The sequence below is a fragment of the Macaca nemestrina genome, chromosome 1 (genome assembly GCF_043159975.1).
Source record: "Macaca nemestrina isolate mMacNem1 chromosome 1, mMacNem.hap1, whole genome shotgun sequence".
NCBI lineage: Eukaryota > Metazoa > Chordata > Mammalia > Primates > Cercopithecidae > Macaca > Macaca nemestrina.
In genome coordinates, this window is record NC_092125.1 from 120,198,247 (window position 1) to 120,208,365 (window position 10,119).

Consider the following 10,119-nt stretch of genomic DNA (forward strand, 5'->3'; position numbering starts at 1 on the left):
TTGTCTTTTTAAAAAAAAAAAAATTGCCAATTTAACAGGTGAGAACAATATCTCTTGGTATTAATCCTTATTTTCTTTCTTTTCTTTTTTTTTTTTTTGTTTTTGTTTTGAGACAGTCTCACTCTGTCGCCCAGGCTGGAGTGCAGTGGAGCGATCTCGGCTCACTGCAAGCTCCGCCTCCCAGGTTCACGCCATTCTCCTGCCTCAGCCTCCCAAGTAGCTGGGACTACAGGTACCTGCCACCATGCCCGGCTAATTTTTTGTATTTTTTTTTTTTTTTTAATAGAGACGGGGTTTCATTATGTTAGCCAGGATGGTCTCGATCTCCTGACCTCATGATCCACCTGCCTTGGCCTCCCAAAGCGCTGGGATTACAGGCTTGAGTCACTGCACCCAGCCTCCTGATTAATTTTTGGATGTTGAATTTTGTTAAAAAATATTTTTAGGCCGGGCGCGGTGGCTCACGCCTGTAATCCCAGCACTTTGGGAGGCCGAGGCGGGCGGATCACAAGGTCAGGAGATCGAGACCACGGTGAAACCCCGTCTTTACTAAAAATACAAAAAATTAGCCGGGCGCGGTTGTGGGCGCCTGTAGTCCCAGCTACTCGGGAGGCTGAGGCAGGAGAATGGCGTGAACCCGGGAGGCGGAGCTTGCAGTGAGCCGAGATCGCGCCACTGCACTCCAGCCTGGGCGACAGAGCGAGACTCCGTCTCAAAAAAAAAAAAAAAAAAAAAAATATATATATATATATATTTTTAAATTCAATCTTTTCCAATGTTTTCCCGTTATTAAACATCTAAAATTTTTATGTATTCAAAAAGTATTTTATGGTTTCCATCTCGTATAGCATCCTAAGAAAGTTGTTTTCTACTCCAAGATTATGAAAATATTTGTCCACTTTTGTTTAGTGCACTTTAGTTTTTATATTTAAAAATCTGTTTTTTTGTTGTTTTTTGTTGTCGTTGTTGTTTTTGAGACACTCTCACTGCCAGGCTAAAGTGCAATGGCGTGATCTCGGCTCACTGCAGTCTCCGCCTCCTGGGTTCAACCGATTCTCCTGCCTCAGCCTCCCAAATAGCCGGGATTACAGGCGCTCGCTACCACACCCAGCTAATTTTTGTATTTTTAGTAGAGACGGGGTTTCACTTTGTTGGCCAGGCTGGTCTCAAACTCCTGACCTCAGGTGATCCACCCACCTCGGCCTCCCAACATGCTGGAATTACAGACATGAGCCACTGCGCCCAGCTACATTTAAAAATTCTGAATGAATGAAAATATCTGACGTAAGATGCGAAAAAAGAAATACAACTGTATTTGTTCCCACATGGTTAATCAGTTGGTTCATTTGCTCATTTATTAATTTATTTATGAAATACTTATTGAGCAACAACTGTATGTGTGTTAGGATCCATTTTAGGTGCTATAGAGATAGAGCAACAAGTCAGGCAGTTAAGCTCTTTAATAGGAGGAGACAGACAGTACAACTCATAAATATATGAATAAATGAGAAAAATATCAGGCAGTGATAAATGCTGTATAAAACCTTTAACTGAGTGTTGTGACAGGGAAGAACTGGGCAAGCAATGAAAGTAAGGGCTCACTGAACAATCAACTTTAAGTAGAGACCTGCATAACAACAGGGAACCAGATTTGTGAAAATGTAAGGGATCATAGACCCTAGAGCTTATTAACAAATGTAAGAATGGTTTGCTATGAGATCAGGAAGTTCTTTGAATATTTCTTCTGCTAGCACTATTTATTGAATAATTTCACTGTTTGTTGAATTAATTTAAAATGCTACTTTATCTTACATCAAATGTTTCTGTATATTTCAACTCTGTTCCTGGACTTTCTGTAGTGTTTCTGCACTTGCACTGATCAATTTTTACTGATACGTGAAACAGAGCCACACTGCTCTAATGATTGTAGCTTTTGTAAAGCCATTTAAATAATATGTTCTGGTTGGTCCCACTTTTTCCTCTGTACCACCAAAAATTTCCTAGTAGCTCTGTATTTGTTCTCTAAGTATCCTTTAGAATCATTTTACCTTAATCTGAAAGTAAAATTCACTGACATTTGCATTGGATTGCATTAAGTTAGTACATTCATTTCAGGAGCTTTGACATCTTAACAATGTTATGTTTTATTTTCCCAAAACTTTGTGTGTATTTTAAATTCTCTAATCTCTCAGGAAAGTTTCACAATTGGAGCCTTAGGAAATGCCTGTTTTTAAGTTTTGGTGCTATATTGGAAGGGATCATTTTGTACTATATGTTATTTCTTTCTTTTTTGTTTTTGAGACAGGTTCTTGCTCTGTAGCCCAGGCTGGAGTGCAGTTATGTGATCATAGCTCACTGTAGCCTCAAACTTCTAGGCTCAAGTGATACTCCAGCTTTAGCCGCCCAAGTAGCTAGGACTACAGGCACACACTGCCATACCAGGCTAATTTTCGAATTACTTTTTGTAGAGACAGGTCTTGCTATGTTGCCCAGGTTGGTCTTGAACTCATGGCCTTAATCAATCCTGCCACCTTGGCTTCCCAAAGCACTGGGATTATAGACATGAGCCACTGCACCTGGCCTTAAGTATTTTCTAGTGTAAATTTGTTTTATCTCTACTGTCAACTTAATAATCTTATATGGTCATAATAGTCCTTAAGGTGATTTTGTTAGATTGGACAAAATAGACAATTATTCACCTTCAAATAATAACAACATAATAAAAATAACATGTATTGAGTGCTTACTACATGCTGGGCAGCGGGTACTAAGTGCTTAACAAATTTTTCTTCCTCACAACAATACCCTCTGCCCGTTTTACATATTAGGAAGCAGTCATAGGAGGGTATACATGTCTGAGATTATGCAGCCAGTAAGCACTGATACTGAGATTTGAACCCTTGTCTGATTTAGAACTCATACTTTAAACCACTACATAACATGTTCTCTAACAATGAGGATTTATATCCTATTCTTTCCATTATTTATACCTCTTATTATTTATTTATTTATTTATTTATTTTTCCCTTTTCACAGGTCTTGGGCTTGCCTTCAACTTGAATCCAGCTCTAACCATGATTGGCAAGTATTTCTACAAAAGGCGACCATTGGCCAACGGACTGGCCATGGCAGGCAGCCCTGTGTTCCTCTGTACTCTGGCCCCCCTCAATCAGGTTTTCTTTGATATCTTTGGATGGAGAGGAAGCTTTCTAATTCTTGGAGGCTTGCTACTAAACTGCTGTGTCGCTGGAGCCCTCATGCGACCAATCGGGCCCAAACCAACCAAGGCAGGGAAAGATAAGTCTAAAGCATCCCTTCAGAAAGCTGGAAAATCTGGTGTAAAAAAAGGTCGGCATGATGCAAATACGGATCTTATTGGAAGACACCCTAAACGGGAGAAACGATCAGTCTTCCAAACAATTAATCAGTTCCTGGACTTAACCTTATTCACCCACAGAGGCTTTTTGCTGTACCTCTCTGGAAATGTGATCATGTTTTTTGGACTCTTTGCACCTTTAGTGTTTCTTAGTAGTTATGGGAAGAGTCAGCATTATTCTAGTGAGAAGTCTGCCTTCCTTCTTTCCATTCTGGCTTTTGTTGACATGGTAGCTAGACCATCTATGGGACTTGTAGCCAACACAAAGCCAATAAGACCTCGAATTCAGTATTTCTTTGCGGCTTCTATTGTTGCAAATGGAGTGTGTCATATGCTAGCACCTTTATCCACTACCTATGTTGGATTCTGTGTCTATGCGGGATTCTTTGGATTTGCCTTTGGGTGGCTCAGCTCCGTATTGTTTGAAACACTGATGGACCTTGTTGGACCCCAGAGGTTCTCCAGCGCTGTGGGATTGGTGACCATTGTGGAATGCTGTCCTGTCCTCCTGGGGCCACCACTTTTAGGTACAGTATGTCTCCCTACTAATGTGGCTCTGTTACAAAACAAGCATATAAGATGGGAAAGCTGACAGAAAGCAAACATTAGTGAGCTATTTGGGTAAGAATAAATCTTTCTCGTTTCTGTACCCTTGGTGCTGGGACAATGCTTGGCACAGGATAATTGCTCAAATATAGAATCTAATTAAATGGAACCATCAAGCCAAAAGGAGGATCAAATATCGTTACAAATGTCAGTGTTTTTTCTTTTTTTTGAGACAGAGTCTTGCTGTGTTACCCAGGCTGGAATGCAGTGGCACCATCTCAGCTCACTGCAACCTCCACCTCCCGGGTTCAGGCAGTTCCCCTGCTTCAGCCTCCCGGTAGCTGGGATTACAGGTGCATGCCACCATGCTGGCCAATTTTTATATTTTTAATAGAGATGGGTTTTCGCCATGTTGGCCAGGCTGGTCTCTAACTCCTGACCTCAAATGATCCACTTGCCTCGGCCTCCCAAAGTGCTGGGTAACGGGTGTGAGCCACTACGCCTGGCCTAAAATACATTTTTTTCTGATCACAAAACTGATGTGCTTAGTGTAGAAAAGCATGTAGAAAAACAACTCAATCTTTAAAGCACTAGCGATTATTTCATTTTAAAAATGGAGTATATTTCACATAATTTTTTTTTTTTTTTTAAGACAGAGTCTTGGTCTTGTGGCCCAGGCTAGAGAGCAATGGCACGATCTCGGCTCACTGCAACCTCTGCCTCCTGGGTTCAAGCGATTCTCCTGCCTCATCCTCCTGAGTAGCTGGGATTACAGGCACCTACCACCATGCCCAATTAATTTTTGTATTTTTAGTAGAGGCAGGGTTTCACCATGTTGGCCAGGCTGGTCTCGAACTCCTAACCTCAGGTGATCCACCCGCCTCAGCCTCCCAAAGTGCTGGGATTATAGGCGTGAGCCACCGCGCCTGGCCCATAAGTTTTTTAAAAACACACAAAAAGCAAAAAAAAAACAACAAAAAAACAAAAGTTTATTTCAGTAGCAATAGTATAATAATAGCTACCATGTAAGCTCCCAGTGTACCAGAGACAGTCCTTATCATTTTGTATCTCCTGTTGTATCTCACAAGTCCATGTGAGGTAGGACCGTTTTAGTCCCCATTTTGTAAGTGAACAGGGGCTTCAAAAGGTGAAGTAACTTGGCTAAGATCATACAGCTAGTAAACTAATTATAACTTGGGGACTATTCCTGAAGCTTATTGAATACTTTATCTTTCAAATTAATATAGCTCAATAGATAACACGTAGTGAAAAAATAATTTGACCCTCCTTCTGGATGTGACTCATACTTTAGGAATTTTGATTTGGGGAGTGAGTTAGAAGATCCATAGCTGCCTTTTGAGATCAGTCTTCTTCCATCTCATACCCAGTGAGTTACTAAGTTCTATCAGTTTTTATGCTCTAAGTCTTTTTCTCATCTGCCCATTTTTCTCCATCACAACTACTACCCTTATCCAAAGCCCTTGTCTCCTGTTTGGGCTGCTCCTAACTGTAACCTCCTAACTGGTCTACCTGTATCAGTTCCAGCTATTCTTCAGTCTCCTTGAAGTCTCCAGTTCAGAACTCTTCAAGATTTCTTAAAACTCTCCAGTTGCTTCCCCTTACTTTCAGGGTGAAAAGCAAATTCCCTAATGTGGCTTGCAAGGCACTGCATGGACTGGCCCCACCTGTCCCTCCAGCCTCATTTCTACCACTGGCCTCCTGCTTTCTGTGCCCCAGCAACCTGGCCCTTCTTTCACCTCACACACCATGCTCTGTCCTACCATTGTGCCTTTGCACTGCAGTTCTCTGCTTAGATCTAATTCCCATCCCCTTTCTCCTAGATAATTCCTATCCTGCAAATCCCAGCTTAGTTGGCACTTTAAGGAAAGCTTTCTTGACCCCACTTCTTTCAAACTCCCCTGGTAGTACTTGTCACAATTTGTGTAGTTACTTAATTAACATCTCTCTTGTCCACTGAACTGTGGATGTTAACTCCTCTGTTCACCCTTATCCTCAGGGCCTAGCTGAGCCAGTGCCTGGTATATGATAAAGGCTAAAAAAATATTGTTAATGAATGATGCAGTGAGTTAGAAAGCCATATGGAATCATATTTAAATTGGTTGTATTAAGTCCTGTTTAAGTGTAGGGTAGAATTTTCCCAGAGATACCAGTTCAATGAGATGCTAATAAATTTTACAGTAATGGAAGTTACGTAACCAAAATAAAATTTGGAAACATCAAGTTAAATAGGATTCTTTACTACCAGACTTCACAAATCCTTTATGAGAAAATAATATGCCATTTACCCATTCATTTGACTTTTGAAACATTAAAGCAGTATCCTTGTAGCACATGCTTAAGGGTGCAGACTTCAGAGTCAGACTTTCTATGTTTAAAGCCAAGTCATTTCACTTATTAGTTTTGTGACCATGGACAAATTAGCTAACATCTCTGTAATTTAGTTTTTAAATCTGTCCAGTGAGGATGATAATAGAATCTGCCTGTTGTAAGGATTAAGCACTTAGAATGGTTGTAAGATATTGCTTTTAAATTTTTAGCACTGGACAAGTGTTCACAGGAATACTCTTTGGGAAATGCTGAGAAAGAGGATTGGCCTGGGTAAATGGGACAGCACTATGGCCTTGGACAAGACTTCCAGGCCTCTTTCAGCAACGCTTATTTCTATAGTGTGTTAAGAGAATTGACTCTAGGTGATCACTGCGTCTCTTCCATTTCCAGTTTGCCGAGAGTTAACTATTTTCAAGTTACTAAAAATAACAGAAGATGCAAAGGCCACTTAAAATCCATGAGGCATTATAAACAGAGGATCAGCTAATTTTCAGCAGTTCCTTATACTAATTCATCATTTTGGGACTCTTTAAAGATTGGGTTGACATGTTTCTGAATGGATCCTTAAGCTTTGCTTGGGGGAGAAAAAAACCTGTTTACTCTTAGAAACATAACTGTTTTGTCGTTTTACATATTTAGGTCGGCTCAGTGACATGTATGGAGACTACAAATACACATACTGGGCATGTGGCGTCGTCCTAATTATTTCCGGTATCTATCTCTTCATTGGCATGGGCATCAATTATCGGCTTTTGGCAAAAGAACAGAAAGCAAACGAGCAGAAAAAGGAAAGTAAAGAGGAAGAGACCAGTATAGATGTTGCTGGAAAGCCAAAGGAAGTTACCAAAGCAGCAGAATCTCCGGACCAGAAAGACACAGAAGAAGGGCCCAAGGAGGAGGACAGTCCAGTCTGAATCCATGGGGCTGAAGGGTAAAATTGAGCAGTTGATGACCCAGGATATCTGAAAATATTCTACTGGCCTGTAATCTACCAGTGGTGCTCAATGCAAATAGTAGACATTTGTGTGGAAATCATACCAGTTGTTCATTGGTGGGATTTTTGTTTGACTCCTTACCAATAGCCTGAATTTAAAATGACATATGCTTTGAGGAGGGAGTGATTGGTAGCAAAAGATGCGGGAAAGAAGTAGGTTTTGTTTTGTTTTGTTTTAATCTTCGCTTTTAATAGTGTCAAAGATTATAATATGTGCCTTAAGTTTTAGTCATTAGAACTCTAGAGAGCCTTAACTTCTTAAACCATTTTTGCTGAATTCATCTATTTCGAGTGTTGTGTTAAAAGGAAAAATAACAACTAGCTTGTTTGAGGCAAATCCAAAATTTAAAATTAATCTTGCTTCATTGTTACATGTAATATATTTCAGACATTTTCACTGGAAGATTTATGAACAGAAATATTGGTTGAAAATTAGAGATTTTATAAAATGCTGACCAATATTTTCCTAGCATCAGTAGATTTCTGGCATGTTTCTGCTAGCTACATATTTAGGAAATTCAAAGCATAAAACTTTGGCAACATCTTGGCTGTTCTAGACACAGTGTACTTGTCAACCCCTCTCAGGTACCTTTTCTTGGGATGCTTATTAGAAGCCAAGTGCAGTGCTTAAGGTTTGTTTTCATTAAATTAGCTATTTTTGCTCCCCTGTTCAAAGATGCATTTTGAGTGTTTATAGATCACTGCCCTTTTTGAAATCACCTGGTATTATTTTTCTCACTGGAAAAGTTAGTATTAAAATCTACAAAACTACATATTTGTGCCTCCTTGGTAAATACAACACACCTAATTAAATGTAGACAGATATTTCAGACATCAGCTGAATTCACTTAAGTTTTTCCAAAACCTCAGTTAAACTGTGAAGCTATTGGAATTTTTTTTTCCTGGAATTTTTCCCCTTTGATTCACAGTGGTCCCATTTATATCTGCTTCCAGCTTAGTGCTATGCATAAGATATGTGTGTGTTTGGTGTTGTGTTGTGTTGTTTTTTTTGTTTTTTTTTTGTTTTTTTGTTTTTTAATTTTATTTTTTAATGTTTGCAAATTAAAAAGGGCCAGAAAAATTTGGCACCAGACAAACGAATAAAGATAGGATTGGGAAAGAAGTTGCTAAGTGTGCTTAGTTTTAATAAGTAATTCTTTCTCTTTTTTCAGAGAAGGCCTTACAGAAAATCGTTGTTGAATTGTTGGATGCATTCTTACTCTCCACACAAACCTAGAAATTTCGTGACCCCTTTCACTTACCTGAAAATTAGAGAAATTGATTCAGTATAAGGATAAGGAGGGAAGGTGGACCAGAATGAAAACTGTAAATATTTTTTTAACCTAATATCACTTAAATTGAGGCAGAAAGATATAGATATTCAATGAATTATATTCAATGCATTTAAAATACCACTGTAATTGACAGAGTTAAAAGCATAGATACAAAACCTTGTGTAAGAGGCTGACTTTTCCAAATAAACATTTTTTAAGAAAATATTTCTTCTTCCAAATGTCTATTTTCTTCAGGAAAATATTGCTGTGTCTTCATTTTCATTACCAAGTTTCATTTCGGGCCTTGCTAAATTGATTGAATTAAATCATCCAGCTTGTGAGCCTTGATATTTGGGTATATGATTTATTTTCATTTGAATTTCTCCTTTTCTCTTCTTTGCTGTAAGGCAAGGAGGAGGGGAATTTTAAAACCATCTTATTTGAACTGAGAGCATCCAGGGCATTTAACCTTAAGGAAACAATGAAAAACTCCCTTTGTATGCCTGGGCATCATGGCAGATAGAGGAAGACTGTTCGAGGAGAAAACTGCTGCTGAGAGTGTTGGCAGGCTTGGCCTCAGGTTCGATTCTAATTTTCTTCGGACCCAAGTCGATAGTCTCTGTGTACCTCTCCTCTCTTCCCCTCTATAAAAATGAGGATTAGGCCAGGTGCAGTGGCTCATGCCTGTAATTCCGGCACTTTGGGGGGCCGAGGCGGGTGGATCACAAGGTCAGGAGATCGAGACCATCCTGGCCAACATGATGAAACCCCATCTCTACTAAAAATACAAAAAAATTAGCCGGGTGTGGTGGCGGATGCCTGTAGTCCCAGCTACTCAGGGAGGCTGAGGCAGGAGAATGGCGTGAACCCGCAAGGCGGAGCTTGCAGTGAGTGGAGATCGCACCACTGCACTCCAGCCTGGGTGACAGAGCGAGACTCGTCTCAAAAAAAAAAAGTTCATGCTTAGGGGTAAAAAGGCTATGATAATTCCTGAGGTGGACTCTTACTTGCCAGAGGATAGTTTCAGGGTGACTCTTAAGAATATTAGCTAAACAATTAAATCCTCCTATTTGATCAGCTTCTCCTTTTAGTCTTCCCAATATATTGGTCTTTCTTTGGTAAATGAAGGGATGAAACTAACACTGCACCAAATGGTGCATATAAACCAGCTTTTCACGTAAGATGGATTTGAATATCAAAGTCCTTAGTCTTTCTACTCTAATACCACAGTCCCTCCATAGGGAAAAGATGCCATACTAGTAGCAGATAAACTTTTCCCCTCAATAACTAATGATTCTATAAAAGAAGAAATAAAACTAGTAAATAATCTTGGCTAAGGTTTTTTATACCTAGCAGTGTCTTCAAATGCAAATGGAAAGGTTGATGAAACATCTATTTTCCCTACTACATCACAACAGTTTAAATGATAAATTATTACCGGTTGGTGGCTGAGTAAATTTGTATGTGTATCAAGCACAATTGGTAATATATATCAAGCACAAGGAACTTGTTTTTCCTAAAAATTTCAGATTTTGAAATTTGTCTAAGAAAGTTTTTGCCTGTCTTTGAAATTATCAATT

The 10,119-nt window shown here is 39.4% G+C and overlaps 1 protein-coding gene across 3 annotated transcripts in view; it reads left to right on the top strand.

The window, feature by feature from the left end:
• The window catches only part of LOC105479175 (solute carrier family 16 member 1), a 43,559-nt gene extending 34,795 nt beyond the window's left edge, over nucleotides 1-8,764 (top strand). For all 3 annotated transcript variants that reach the window (XM_011737026.3, XM_011737027.3, XM_011737028.3), the window contains exons 4-5: nucleotides 3,037-3,903; nucleotides 6,911-8,764. In XM_011737026.3, coding sequence (XP_011735328.1) covers nucleotides 3,037-3,903; nucleotides 6,911-7,185 — 1,142 coding nt within the window. In that variant the 3' untranslated portion in view covers nucleotides 7,186-8,764. The remainder of the gene's footprint in view (nucleotides 1-3,036; nucleotides 3,904-6,910) is intronic.
• The last annotated feature ends 1,355 nt before the right edge of the window (nucleotides 8,765-10,119 follow it).